Raw genomic sequence first — 14,056 nt, 5'->3', positions numbered from 1 at the left:
AAATTTTCTAGTCCTGGGTCTCCATATGAAAATATTGAAACCTGTCATTGTCATTGCTATAAAATACACAAATAATAAATTTATTTTTTACGAAACAAAAGTGTCATTATTTAATAATGATTCCTTCAAATCATCTTGATAAAAATCAAACTGACAGTTCTAATTTAAACACTTCTAACAGGTTAAGTGAATATTATATAAATGATTGTGTCCAGTGGATAAAAGCACGTGGTCTAGAAAAAGTATGTATATTTCATTTATTTTCTTACTTTGTTTTTTTTTCTTTTTTTTTAAATTAATGATTTTTAAAGTTTTCAGTTTTAAAATTATTTTTTTTTTTAAATTTATATTTTTAATTTGAAAGTAAATTGTAACTTTTTTTTTTTTTTTTTTTTTTTTTTTAATGACAGGCGCCATTCACTTTCTGACAAAATTCACGTATGCCACAATTTAATAAAATTTTTTTAAATAATTTATTTTTTTTTAAATAAATAAATTAAGATTTGTAATTTTAGAAAAAAAAATAATTAAGAAACTTGAATTTTTTTTTTTTTAAATAAATTAAATTTAAAAAGTCATTTTTTTTTTTTTATTTTATATGACACTGAAGTTGACAGATATTAAAAATTTTTTTAGAATTTTGTAGCAATTAAATTATTATAAAATAATTTTAATTACAAAATTTAACATGTAAAAATTAATAAAAATTACAAGTGAAAATTTTTAGAAGCATTTTTTTTATTGTAATTGATTTATTAAAAAAATTTTTAAAATTAACAGCTGACTGCTAACTTCAGTATTATATTATTATCTTGTAGAATAATTTCAATAAATTTTTTTGCATTTGTAAAGATGTAAATTTTATTAAATAAATAAATAATTGAAATATTTTTTTTTTTTTTTTTTTTTTTTAGGTATGTTTGCAATTTCCTGACTCTTTTTTAAAAGATTCAGCGATAGTAGCACTGGAGCTAGAAAAACATCTAGACAAAAAAGTTTACATACTTGGAGATACGACATGTGGGAGCTGTTGTGTAGACGAAGTAACAGCCAACCACATTCAGGCAGATGGAATAATTCATTTTGGACATGCTTGTCTTAATCCAACAGTGAAATTGCCGGTTTTTCACGTTCTGCCAACAACTAGCTTAGATGTTGATGTTTTTGTTGATACATTTAGTAGCTACTTCGACTGTGATAAAAATATTATATTTTTTTACAATGTTTCTTTTGCACACACAATTGGTAATTTTATTTAATATTTATTTGTACAGTCAAATTTTATATTTAATTTTTTATTTTAATACTAGCTGTTACCCGCCCGTTCGGCTAGGCATGTTATAGAATTGTATTTTTAGATCTATATTTGACATTTAATTAGAGTACTGTTTTGACTTTCACAAATTCCAAATTTCATCGAATTAGCATATACCTTGTATCCATGTAATTATTCCAGCTAATATTCATTGTAACTTTCAATGTGCAATCATTATAATGTTTGCGTGGCTTTTTTTCAAAAATGAATAATAATTGACACGAAGAAAAAATTTGAAATGAGAATTTGGAGTCTATAGGAGCTATAGCTTAGAAATTAAAAATTTTTAATGATAACATCCACCTTCGCAAACCCCTGTGAAATGAGCTATCGTAGAATTTGCCCATAGACTTTTTCTACATCTCTTACAGAAGATTTCTACCAAATTTGGAGTCGATAGGAGCTATAGTTTAAAAACGGGAATTTTTCATTGTTAACGCCCCCGCAACCCCCCTTGTGGGTGGAATTTCGTAAAATCCGTTCTTAGCTGACCTCTACTCGACGAAAAGAATATTCTTGCCAAATTTCAAGTCTCTAGGTCTTATAGTTCCAGATATATCGTGATGAGTGACTATATCTATAGAAAGTCTCCTATATATATAATATATAGATTTTAAGTCACGGCAGTCACATAGTAACTGCAAGTTGCTAATTTAGTTTTAATTGATTATCTATTTTTTTTTTTTTATTTTATTATTGAGATTACAAAAAATTTTTATTGAATTTAATTATCTAAATTACACTTTAAATATAATAATATAAAAATTTTTGTGACTAAAATTAATCATAAATAATATTGAAATATTTTTAATTTTTTATAACAAATCAAATATTAATAATAAATATGTTTAAATTGCAGAAAAAATTTATAAAAAAGTACAAGAAAAAAAGTTAAATATAAACCTAACATTCTTAAATTGTGAATCAAACGTCAAGTATACAGATAGAAAAAATTATAACCAGAGAACATTGATAACTGGCCGTGAATTATTGGAGGTCGAAAAACCAGAAGAATTCGTAGGATTTTATCTAGGAGATGACAATAAAACTTTAGCATCCTTAGCGCTAAGTATCCCAGTTAAAAATTGGTTCTACTGCACGGGGAAAATTTCTGGTCGTGATAATGATAAAATGGAGATCAAAGAATTTGAAGTTGTGAGAAATCCTTGGCTGAGAAGGCGCCGATTTTTGGTAGAAAAGTTGAAAGATGCCAAAGTGGTTGGTATCGTAGTTGCTACTCTGGGAATTCAGAATTATTTAGACGTGCTTGATATGGTAAAAAGTATCCTCCAGAGCAAGAATATCAAGTCGTATATTTTCAGTGTCGGAAAACCGAACCCGGTAAAGTTGGCAAATTTTGCCGAGGTAAGAATTTTTTTATAATTTAATAAATAATTAATAGAAATCAAAAATTTAATTCGACATTTTTTTGAAAATTTTTGAGGAGTAATTCAAAGCTTAAAAATTACAAAAAAAATTTTTAAAAAGACGTATAAAATTTTTTTTTGACGATATTTGCAAGCATATCGCGTTACTAGTTTAAAAACTAAAAAATTTTTTTCACTCTAACTAACCCAAAAATGTTCATAAGATTTAGATCTGTAAAAAAGTGAATAAAACAATTTTTTTTTTTTTTTATTTTTGAGGAGTAATTCAAAGCTTAAAAATTTTTTAAAAAATTTTAGAAGTTAAAAAGACGAAAAAATTTTTTTTTGACGATATTTGCAAGCATATCGCGTTACTAGTTTAAAAAAAAATTCTAAATTACTCTTAGACGAAAAAATTCTAAAGCCAACAGGGCGTATGATTTTTTTTTTAATCATAATTAATTATTAGCCAAATTGCTTTTTAATCAGTAAGGATATAGTTATCGTCGCACGTACGGAATTTAAAAAATTTTTATTTTAAAGTTTTTTTAGCCGGGTTAAAACAAAAAAAAAAAAACAGTAAGAATAGTGAGAAAATTTTCAGTCGCTCGCCATTTTCTTAAAAATGAAAATTTTCAAAATTCCGTACGTGTGACGATTTCCGCAAAATGGGGTAAAATCAATACTTTTCCGAATTAAAAAAAATTTTCAATTTTTCTCAGCGGGAAGTTAAAAATTTAAACATTATTTTTAATTCAAAAATTACGCTTGAACCTCCTTAAAAGTTTATAAATTTATACATTTAATTTTTTTTTAATAATTTAGTATATTCAAAAAATTTTTTAATTCTTTTATAATTTTCTGCTTGTTAATTAATGTGTTGTAAAATTTTCTTGGCAATTTATAATTTAAAATTAGTAAAAAATCAAATGTTTAAATAATGTTTTACTATAATTTTTAAGCTTTGAAATTTATATAAATTAAATTCATTAATTTTTTAATTTATAGAATTAATTATACCAAAAAAAGCGTATAAAAATTTTTTTGTAAAAATTCAAAGTTTAAGAATAATAAAAAATTTTTCAAGCTAGAAAGGAATATGGATAAAAATGTAAACTTATTTTTAGAAATTTTCTAATTTAGTGAAAATTAGAAGAAATTTTGAAAAGCATTTTTTTTTATCGTAATTAATTTAAAAAATTCCAAATTTAACTGCGTTAATTTTCAAAAAAATTCTTTATAAAAATCGTCATTTAATTTTGAGCTAAGTTCAAAATTTAAAGCTTCAACTTATGAAAAAAAAAAAAAAAAAAATTACTAAAAATAAAACAACAAAATTAATAAAATAATAATTAAACAGGTGGATGCATTTGTGGTGATAGCCTGTCCAGAAAATGAGATCTTTGATTCAAACGAGTACTACAAGCCACTCTGTACGCCCTTTGAAGTAGAACTGGCCTTCAATGACTCACGAAAATTCTCCACTAACTACTGTCTGGATTTCCGACAGCTACTTCCCGGAGGAATAAACCACGTGGACTTCAAACCAACAGCTGAGTCTGATGTTTCTTTAATTACCGGGCAATTGCGCAATTGCTCATCCGAAAGCGAGCCGACTGACGCGGAAAAAATGAAGACTCTGGTGTGCAAAAATGACGGAACCGTTGCGATTGGCAAAGCTGGCGCCGATTTCCTTCTCAATCGTTCCTGGCAGGGGCTGGAACAGAAGCTCGGAGAGACTGAAATTACGACAGCTGTTAAAGGGCGCCATGGATTACCAATTAGTTACGATACTGAGCCAGTAATTGATAAGTCGTAATTGATGAAATCATACTTTGTAATTAATAAATTTTTTTATTTATTATATATAAGTTAATTTACATTAGTTCAGATCCTTTCGGGTCTCGGGGTAAAATTCCTTTTATTCTTAATTCTGCTTGCGCTTGTGCGATTTGCTGGAATAGAAAAAAATTTTTTTTACTAGTGATAAAATGAAGGAACCTAATATTGACTAGGCGGTATTTGGTAAGTACATTTATGATTAATTATAATTTATTATTTATGATTTTTTTATATATTTTATGTGTGATATCTGTAAAATATAAAAAATATGTAAAAAATTCATGTGGCTATTCAAATGAAAGGTCTCAATGAGTGTAACGTCAGGATGAACATATCGTTGAAAATATCATTAGTAGACAAAATACAATGTCTTTTCTTAATTATTGACATTTTCAATAATATATGCTCATCCTGATATTACGCACATCAAGACCTTTCATTTGAATACTCACATGATTTTTTTTTATATATTTTATATATATGATATTTCTCATATTTTTAAAATATATAAAATATATGAAAAAAATCGTGTGGGTATTCAAATGAAAGGTCTTGATGAGTGTAACGTCAGAATGAGCTTATATCGTTAAAAATATCATCAGTAGACAAAATACAATGTCTTTTCTTAATTATTGACATTTTCAACAATATAAGCTCACCCTGATGTTACGCACATGAAGACCTTTCATTTGAGTACTCACATGATTTTTTTTATATATTTTATATATATGATATATATGATATTTATGAAATATATAAAATATATAAAAAAAATCGTGTGGGTATTCAAATGAAAGGTCTTGGTGTGTATAACGACAGGATGAGCTTATATCGTTAAAAATGTTACCATTAGACAAAATACGATGTAATTTCTCAATTATTGACATTTCTAAAGATATAAGCTCATCCTTCTGTGCTCATTAATAAAAATTCAATTCTTACTTGTTGAAGCTGCTTCGCAGCTTCTTCGCAATTATTGAACGTAAATGTGCGGTACAAAACAACAGACAAAGCGTAAATTCCAAAAGTAATAATTAAAATGATCGGCAATATTAACAATAACGTGTGATGTTCATTTATCCAAGGCGATTTTATTGTGCCGGTTACTGCGGCTGTCCACGGCCCCAAAAATAGAGCCAAGCAAAATATCCATTCCATTAACTTGGTCATCTAAAGAACGAACAAATAACATTAATAATACAATTTTAAAAAAAATTCAATTTACCCACCTTATGTTTATTACTTTATTACATAAAACTTCCCTTATGTCTTACTTTTTATACCTCTCAGCAAATATTTGTTGATAAAGCAATAACCTCCAAGTCTTCAATCTTTATCACACAATTGACGTTTTATTAAAACGTCATTTATATTAATGAGCAATTAATGAGCAATTAGGAGCATTTATTTATTTTATTCTGTCTTTGTGACTCTATGCCAACTTTTTTGTGGTCATTTACCCTGATAGCCAGCGCTTTCTCAGTAAGTGTTGACTTCCAGCAGTTACGGTTAATTTATACATCAAGTTGGCGGTAATTCTTCTCTCAACAACAGTTGTAAGCAAATTGACGGAAATCTACGGCCGCAACTTGAATACAAGTTAACAATCAAACTTGTAGTTAAATTTCCTTTCAACTTGACTACAATTTGAAGGAAATACTTGTACAGCAAGTTTTGACGTCTATTTGCAGAGTAAGTTATAGGTAACTAATAGGTAATCGCTCGCTTTGCCAACTCTTTCCGTCAAGTTTGCTTCAAATTGCGGACGTAGATTGACAGTAAGTTATAGGTAAGGTGGCTATCAGGGTATATACGTAGGCGCAAATATTGTTTGCTGGTAATAGAGAAAATTCTTGGTGATTTATTATTGAGTTTCAGAGTTTCTCCGCTAGAGTCCGCATGGTGTAATTTTTTTCTCGCTTGCAGTTTGAATTTTTTTTAAAACTATATATTTGAGCAGAATTATTTTCAAGAATTCAAGAGTTCACGCATTTTAGTTGGACAGTAAACATAATTAAATTTTTAGTCAATTAAATCTTAATAATTATTATATAAAAGTATCCTAAAATTGTCATAAAAGTACTTTTTACAATATTTTTTTGTTTGGTGTCATAAATTTGTCATAAAAATGTTCTAAATTGTGGCACGTTTAGGATCCTAAGCTTATGACTCTTTTAGGACAATTTTTTTTTACATGGGTATATCTATAGAAAGTCTCCTATATATATATATATATTGTCACGGGGCTCCTTCATTACCCGTTGAAGGTCCTCACCCTAGCCGCGGTTAGTTATCGACGGATCACGGAGCGCTGTGGTCTAGGATGCTCACGCAGTAGAAATAAAATTTACACAAGTTCCGGGGCCTAGAAGATAAGTGTTCCGCGGGTAGGGATAATTCCACACGAGGGACGAGTGAAGTTGCCGAACAGAAAAGCGACATTGTGAAGCCGGAGCCCGAGTAACGAACACGAAATTTTGGAATTATCAGGTAAATATTAATATTCCTCTGAGATTCCTGTGGAACCTTCAGAGCGATTATTTTTAAATTGTAAAATTGATAATTACTGCTAGGCATTTAGCCAGCCTAATTATCCAATAAAACCATTCTAACTATCCTGAATTTCCAGATAAAACATTGCTAAATATCTCGAGCTGCGACGCAGTGAACCCGAGTACCGAGAACACCGTGATTTTGGCTGACAAGGTTACCTCTATTAGAAGTCAACGAGAACAACAAAGAGAGCCAAACTCAAGAGAAGAAATCGTCAAAAGTTCTCAGGTACAAAATAAAGTTTAACCTGTGATGGTAAAAAGTGAGTGCGAGCGAGACGGCAGAGCAGCAGAATTTATTTTTTTTTGGATGTATTATCATTATTATTGTATTATTGTTACTATCAGTATTATTGTTACTATTGTTATTATCGTTATTATTACTATTGTTATTATCGTTATTATTACTATTATTATCGTTCTTGTCATTATTAATACCGGAGTGTATTTAATATACTAAAGATGTTTTTTTCTTATATATAATTGTTCATTTACATTTCTTTGTTTAATGAAAAAGTTTATTTAGTTTTAAATACTTGACTGAGATTTATTTGAAAATGCGCGCGAATGGTAGAGTACGCCACCGCGGCAAGAGATGGCAAAGAATTTCGCCGCTCGTTCGTTTGCAGTAAAAACCGACGAACTAATATAAGCGAAACTGCGTGGCAATAATTTTTGTTCTTTTAAAGAACAAAAATTTATTTACCTGAAGGAAAGAATTAATTGAATTCTCGAACAGATTCAAAATATCTGAATAATTATTCAATTGATTACTTTCATTGGGAAATTATTTTGGTGAAAATTATTATTTAGCAAATGTTATTTTTTTTTCTAAGTCCCGAACGACTTTTGTATGGAATTGATTTGGTATGAAATTTATTGTAATCTGTTGAAATTGATGAGTGAATTTAATATTTGATCAGATTTAAATAATTGGAAAATCTTGTAACGGGTATTTTTTCGGTTTCCCAAAAGGAGTGAATTTTAATAAATTTAAAATTTTATTACTGTTGTGTTACAGTCAAGGCTTTACCTATACATCTATATCCCCTAGCTCGAATAAAATCTCGCCGGAGTCCAGGATCTTTTAAGGGATAACTTATTTTACTTATAAATAAATTTCGAGCCTAATTATAATTAATACTCTATTTATTTAAGACAACAAACAACAAAAATTGAAACTCAAGTTTATAAAATTTACAAGCGTTATGTCAAACTTTACAACATCGCACATAACCCGCACACAACATTTACTTTCCGGTTCTCTTTAGAGCCATCTGGTGGCCAAACTCTGTCTACTACCTTTACACAGTAGTATTCTTCTTTACCGACGGTTGCGTTTTAAATCACGGCCCTACCTGCCCCTACTCCCATCTGGATACTTGAAAAGTAACCCTTTCCGGCCCTACTTACCCCTAGTTCCCTCTGGGTGCTTGGAAAGCAACCCTTTCCGGCCCTACTTACCCCTAGTTCCCTCTGGGTGCTTGGAAAGCAACCCTTCCCGGCCCTATTTACCCCTAGTTCCCTCTGGGTGCTTGGAAAGCAACCCTTCCCGGCCCTATTTACCCCTAGTTCCCTCTGGGTGCTTGGAAAGCAACCCTTCCCGGCCCTACTTACCCCTAGTTCCCTCTGGGTGCTTGGAAAGCAACCCTTCCCGGTGGCCAAATTTCCCCCAATGGATAAGTCAGCACTTACCTGGTTCCTGGTCGGAGACAAGGTAAGAGTTCCTTGGTTATTCCTTGGTGAAGGGTCTTCTACCAGAAACAAGAACCACTGGAAAACTTGGTTGCCTTTCCCGTCGATAAAAATCGCTTTTGGCATTTCCCAGACCTTTCTTCAAGAGTGAAAGATCTGGGAAAATTATCGCCATCTATCGCTTTTCGCCAAACTTCAGATTTTTTAATTATTTAAATCTGATCAAATATTAAATTCACTCATTAATTTCAACAGATTACAATAAATTTCATACCAAATCAATTCCATACAAAAGTCGTTCGGGACTTAGAAAAAAAATAACATTTGCTAAATAATAATTTTCACCAAAATAATTTCCCAATGAAAGTAATCAATTGAATAATTATTCAGATATTTTGAATCTGTTCGAGAATTCAATTAATTCTTTCTTTCAGGTAAATAAATTTTTGTTCTTTAAAAGAACAAAAATTATCGCCACGCAGTTTCGCTTATAGGGATTGAGAAAGATGACCTTGACGCCACCTGCCGGGAAAAATGTAAAGCAAAGTGGTGGCAAGTGCTATACAAAACAATAACAAATTTATTAAATAAATTTTTTTTTTAATCTAATTGAAATAAATTTTGATAATGTCTTCGTCAAAAGTTTCTTGCTGTATCCGTGGTTGTTCCAATATGCCATATAAAAACAAAAATCAAAATACAAGTGTTAAATTTTATCGTTTCCCTGCAAGTACTCTGAACTCAGCGTGGATAACCCTTAAACGTCAACAATGGATAAATGCAGTGAAAAACTATGTGTAAGTAAATTATTTTAATGAAAAAATTAAATTAATCACGATCAAATTTAAAAGGCCAAGTAATATGAAATAGAATATTAAATTATACAATGATTATTTTGTAAAGTAAATAAAAATGTACTAAGGAAAAATGAAATTTAAAATAATTTTTTTCAGGAAATATCCAAATGATTGGGAACCAACTCAAAATACTCGGATTTGTAGTGCTCATTTTGTTAATAATCAAAAGTCAGAACATCCTCGGCATCCTTCATACATACCAACAATTTTTCCTGGTAAAGTAAATATCAAAAAATCTACTCAAGCATTTGAACGTTTCGAACGATTGCGACAACGAAATTTACGAAGTGAAATGAATATCATTAATAATAAAATTAATAATACTAGTAATAATATTATAAGTGAAATTGAAATTCAAGATGATAATAATTGGGTAGATGCTGAAACACAAAGTGTAGAAGATCATTGTGTATTTGATAGTACTCCACAAAAAACAACTCGTAGCATTACATGTCAAACTGATGAAATTGTTGATGAAAGTGTTTTAGGTGAACATAAATATTTTTTTGCAACATAAATTCCTGTGATGGTGTATGTACTGCAGAAGTACAAGTAAACATTCCAATTAAAAGGACAGCTGAAAAAATTTGTGATATTAATCTGCCGCCTTTACGAAAGAACGTTGAAGATGTTGGGTGTGATCCTATTACTTCAGATTCTATTAAATCTGATTGTCAAGGTTTTCATGGAATTACTTCTATTCATGATGACCAATCCTTAAGCAGTTTAACCGGTGTTAATTTTTCAATATTTACATTTTTATTAAATATGCTTCCTGACATAAAATCTACCAAAATAGATAAAAAAACAAAATTACTTATCACTTTGACAAAATTGAAGACTGGTCTGACATTTACAGCACTAGGAGTACTATTCAGCATCCACAGAACTTCAGCACAAAAATATTTATCAGTAACTTACAACAACTCAATATTTTATTGAAAAATTTTATAGTTTGGCCTTCGAGAGCTACTATACAAGCAACTCTACCAGAAGCTTTCAAAAAAATTACCCTGCAACACGTGTGATTATCGATTGCACTGAAGTGTATACAGAGCAACCGCCGGAAGTAAGACAGAAAGTTTTGATGTACTCAGACTATAAACATCATCAAACAGTGAAATTCTTGGTTGGGTGTGCTCCAAATGGATTAATAACTTTTGTATCTAAGTGCTACGGTGGTCGTTCTAGTGACTGTTACATTACGAACGACTGTGGGATAGTAGATTTGATAGAATCCGGTGATGTTGTTCTTGCTGATAAAGGTTTCCCTCAAATTAAAACCGAAGTTGAAAAAAAGAATGCTGTCTTCATTATGCCTCCTTTTGCTCATGGTGGACAATTTACAGCTGAAGAAGTTGATGAAACCTACAATATTGCTTCGGTCAGAATTCATATTGAACGAGTGAACCAAAGAATCAAAGATTTCAATATTTTTACAAAAATACCAATATCTTTACTTCCTCACGTAGATGAAATTGTTTTTGTAATCTGCAGTTTAATAAATATTTCCAAGCCTATAATAAAACAATAGTTCAAAAATAATAATATAAATACAAGTGTATGAAATTAAAAATTTATTTAAAAAATTTATATGATTTATGTAATTATTTTTTATCACATTTTTGTACATACTTTATATGTAACAATTAAATTACAATAAATATAATAATTTGTAACATTTATAAAAATTTGCAAAAGTCTCATAGCTTTTTTTTTTAAACTAATAATTTAAGTTGTCAAATAAAAGGTAAGTTAAATTAACATTATTAATTCAATAATAATAATAATAATTCATCTTAAATATTGCAGATAGAAAATACATCTAGTTTTTTTTAGAATGCATAGAAAATAATCTTTGAAGATAATGTTGGAAGTAAAATTTTTGGAGTGCAGGTATTACTTTGTTAAGAAAAGCCTCATCTCGTCCAACAGTTATTAAAACACTACCCATAGGTGAATAGATGAATAAATCACAAAAAGCAATGTTTGTGACGTACATTTGAAGCTGAATTTGAGTGTAAATTGAGTGAGTTGTGCTTAAGTGCAATCCATTTTCATCGAATTTTAAGTATTGAACGTGGATTTCCAGTGATTCTTCGTTGAAAATCGGTTGATTACGGCATGAATATGGGCATTTCACTTCAATGAGTTTTTTCTGCCAAATATTTGGCCCATAAATTAGAATACTATCTGGACTACATGACATCCATGGCTGAGGAATATTAACGATAAGACCAACTCTGACTACTTCCCAATTTGGTTGTAGTAATTTCTTGTATTCTTTAAGAGCAATTTCTTCAGTTTTTTTTCCATAACTCATAGCAGAGGTTTCATGTTTACTAGGATTCAAAAACTCATCAATAATTTTCTCAATGTCAAAACGATTTCCTTTCACTTTGTGACCATTGCTAGCAGTGATACGCAACTTTCTTTCCTCAAACCACTCAGATTTTTCAGACTGATCAATCGTTCCAATACTTATTGATAGTGCCTTATCTACATAACAGCAGACTTTATTTTGATAAAAATCATGCCATTGTTTAAGCGTTTCACACTCAACACCATGTAAATTATTAACTAGTTGAAGAGTGAAAATGTCTAAAGTGACTTTTTTTGCTTTTTCTAATAAATTATTTTTATCTGTCATCCGCTTAATTTCAGCCAAGGTTTCAGCAGCAATAATCTCGACCTGATTTCTCTCTTCAAACTGAAGAATTTGAAATAAAGGTGAAAAAGGCACAAACTCCTTCAAGTTTTCAGTAGTAACATGAAACGGAGTCAATTTTTCGGCTTTACTACATAAAGGAGGAGGTGGAAATAAAGTTGAAATTCGAGCCCCTTTGTCATAACCCAAAAGCTGCCGATGCGAGGGTTTACCCCATCCTTGCGATTGACTAGTTTTACTAGCTGCAGAATCCGGTGAGTTAACGAAGTGTATTGCGGCACATATATGCTTGCATTGCTGCGCTACTCCAGTTTTACAGTTGCAGTTAGCACTTATAATATTTCGATTATCGTCAAGCTAAATATAATAATTTTTAAGTTACTGAAAGTTATTTAAACAATATAATTAGTATTAAAAATATAAATAATCTGTCAAGTTTTTTTATTTCATTAAAAACTGGAATAAAATTTACTTCTATACTTCGAAACTTTTATGAAAATTAATTTAGCAGATATCTTATAATTTTAAGAATTTTGTGAATAAATAAATTAAATCAAAGAACATGAGAAAAAAATTGACGTTTAGAAAATTAAAAAAAAAAAAAATCAAATTTTTTAGAAATAATTTTTGGAACAAATTTATTTATTAAAAAAATTAAAAAATGGTTAAGTGACTGCTAACTTTAATGTCATAAACTTTTTACTAGGTTTATATTTAATTATAAATTTTGTAAATTTATGAACATTAAAAATAATTTTAAATAAGCTTCGATGTAGCCAGATTTGTCATATTTTTAATATTGTATAAAATAATTGTTAGAATAATTAGTAACTAACATGAATTTTTATATTGTACACCTCGGAAACTTTGGTTTGAGCGACAACTGAGCAGGTTATGGTTGAGTGTTTATTTAAATCTTCTGTTTCCACAACGTTTAAAACGTGTCCTGACTCAAATAATTTTTTACCCTTGATGTCATTTTGACCCCTAATAAGGGTATTTTTGACCGGCAAGAACCCGAATTTAATTATTTTTTGCATTCTTAATGTCAACTAATACTGATTATTACATTGTGTACATCACTAAGCTTTATATTTATAACACCAGGGCGCTCCACTTTCAGCAGTAGTGCTGCCTCTACAGTTCTCTCTCAATCCCTATATTAGTTCGTCGGTTTTTACTGTAAACGAACGAGCGGCGAAATTCTTCGCCATCTCTCGCCGCGGTGGCGTACTCAAACATTCGCGCGCATTTTAAAATAAATCTCAGTCAAGTATTTAAAACTAAATAAACTTTTTCATTAAACAAAGAAATGTAAATGAACAATGATATATAAAAAAAAACATCTTTAGTATATTAAATATACTCCGGTATTAATAATGACAAGAACGATAATAATAGTAATAATAATGATAGTAATAATAGTAATAATAATGATAGTAATAATAGTGGTAATAACGATGATGACAATAGTAATAATAACAATAATAATAATAACGATGATAACAATAGTAATAATAATTCTGTTGCTCTGCCGTCTCGCTCGCACTCACTTTTTACCATCACACCCCTCCTTCCTGGGAAAGAAAAGTGGTGAACTACGTTTGCCACTTTTCGTCTCGTTCATTCTTCTCTATCCACTGTTGGATCGTCTTTCCCAGCGGCTTGACCCATGGTCTTGGGGTCTTCGCTGTACGGGTAACTCGATAGAGCTTCATATCCCGGTCGTACGCAGTGAATTGCCGGCGCTTGGTCACGTG

General features: G+C 29.9%; 4 protein-coding genes across 6 annotated transcripts; 2 read left to right on the top strand and 2 right to left on the bottom strand.

Moving 5' to 3' along the window:
* Positions 1 to 4: 4 nt before the first annotated feature.
* On the top strand, positions 5 to 4,558 carry Dph2 (Diphthamide biosynthesis 2). Its single transcript, XM_074258228.1, has 4 exons — positions 5 to 242; positions 915 to 1,245; positions 2,175 to 2,680; positions 4,043 to 4,558. Exons 1-4 carry the CDS (start codon positions 117 to 119, stop codon positions 4,499 to 4,501), a joined length of 1,422 nt encoding a protein of 473 aa, XP_074114329.1. The 5' UTR covers positions 5 to 116; the 3' UTR covers positions 4,502 to 4,558.
* Positions 4,517 to 5,992, bottom strand: Dpm3 (Dolichyl-phosphate mannosyltransferase subunit 3). Of its 3 annotated transcripts, none has more exons than XM_074258233.1 (3): positions 5,768 to 5,992; positions 5,467 to 5,694; positions 4,517 to 4,637 (listed from the first exon to the last, which is right to left on the bottom strand). In XM_074258233.1, the coding sequence occupies exons 2-3, from the start codon at positions 5,692 to 5,694 to the stop codon at positions 4,560 to 4,562; spliced, it is 306 nt and encodes a 101-aa protein (XP_074114334.1). In that variant the 5' UTR covers positions 5,768 to 5,992; the 3' UTR covers positions 4,517 to 4,559. The 3 variants fall into 3 exon arrangements, with proteins under 3 accessions (XP_074114334.1, XP_074114335.1, XP_074114333.1); XM_074258234.1 differs by having other exon boundaries at positions 5,799 to 5,991; XM_074258232.1 differs by having other exon boundaries at positions 5,754 to 5,990.
* Positions 5,993 to 9,259: 3,267 nt separating this feature from the next.
* Positions 9,260 to 10,145, top strand: LOC141537676 (uncharacterized). Its single transcript, XM_074258799.1, has 2 exons — positions 9,260 to 9,568; positions 9,725 to 10,145. The coding sequence occupies exons 1-2, from the start codon at positions 9,399 to 9,401 to the stop codon at positions 10,143 to 10,145; spliced, it is 591 nt and encodes a 196-aa protein (XP_074114900.1). The 5' UTR covers positions 9,260 to 9,398.
* A 492-nt stretch (positions 10,146 to 10,637) lies between these two features.
* On the bottom strand, positions 10,638 to 13,458 carry LOC141537395 (uncharacterized). The gene is made up of 2 exons (XM_074258370.1): positions 13,133 to 13,458; positions 10,638 to 12,653 (listed from the first exon to the last, which is right to left on the bottom strand). Exons 1-2 carry the CDS (start codon positions 13,334 to 13,336, stop codon positions 11,454 to 11,456), a joined length of 1,404 nt encoding a protein of 467 aa, XP_074114471.1. The 5' UTR covers positions 13,337 to 13,458; the 3' UTR covers positions 10,638 to 11,453.
* Positions 13,459 to 14,056: the final 598 nt, after the last annotated feature.

Source organism: Cotesia typhae, unplaced genomic scaffold (genome assembly GCF_013202065.1).
Source record: "Cotesia typhae breed Kobodo isofemale line unplaced genomic scaffold, CoteBio_Ctyphae scaffold_91, whole genome shotgun sequence".
Taxonomy (NCBI): Eukaryota; Metazoa; Arthropoda; class Insecta; order Hymenoptera; family Braconidae; genus Cotesia; species Cotesia typhae.
Note: the sequence above shows the minus strand (reverse complement) of the source record. Positions and strands in the feature narration are given on the sequence as shown.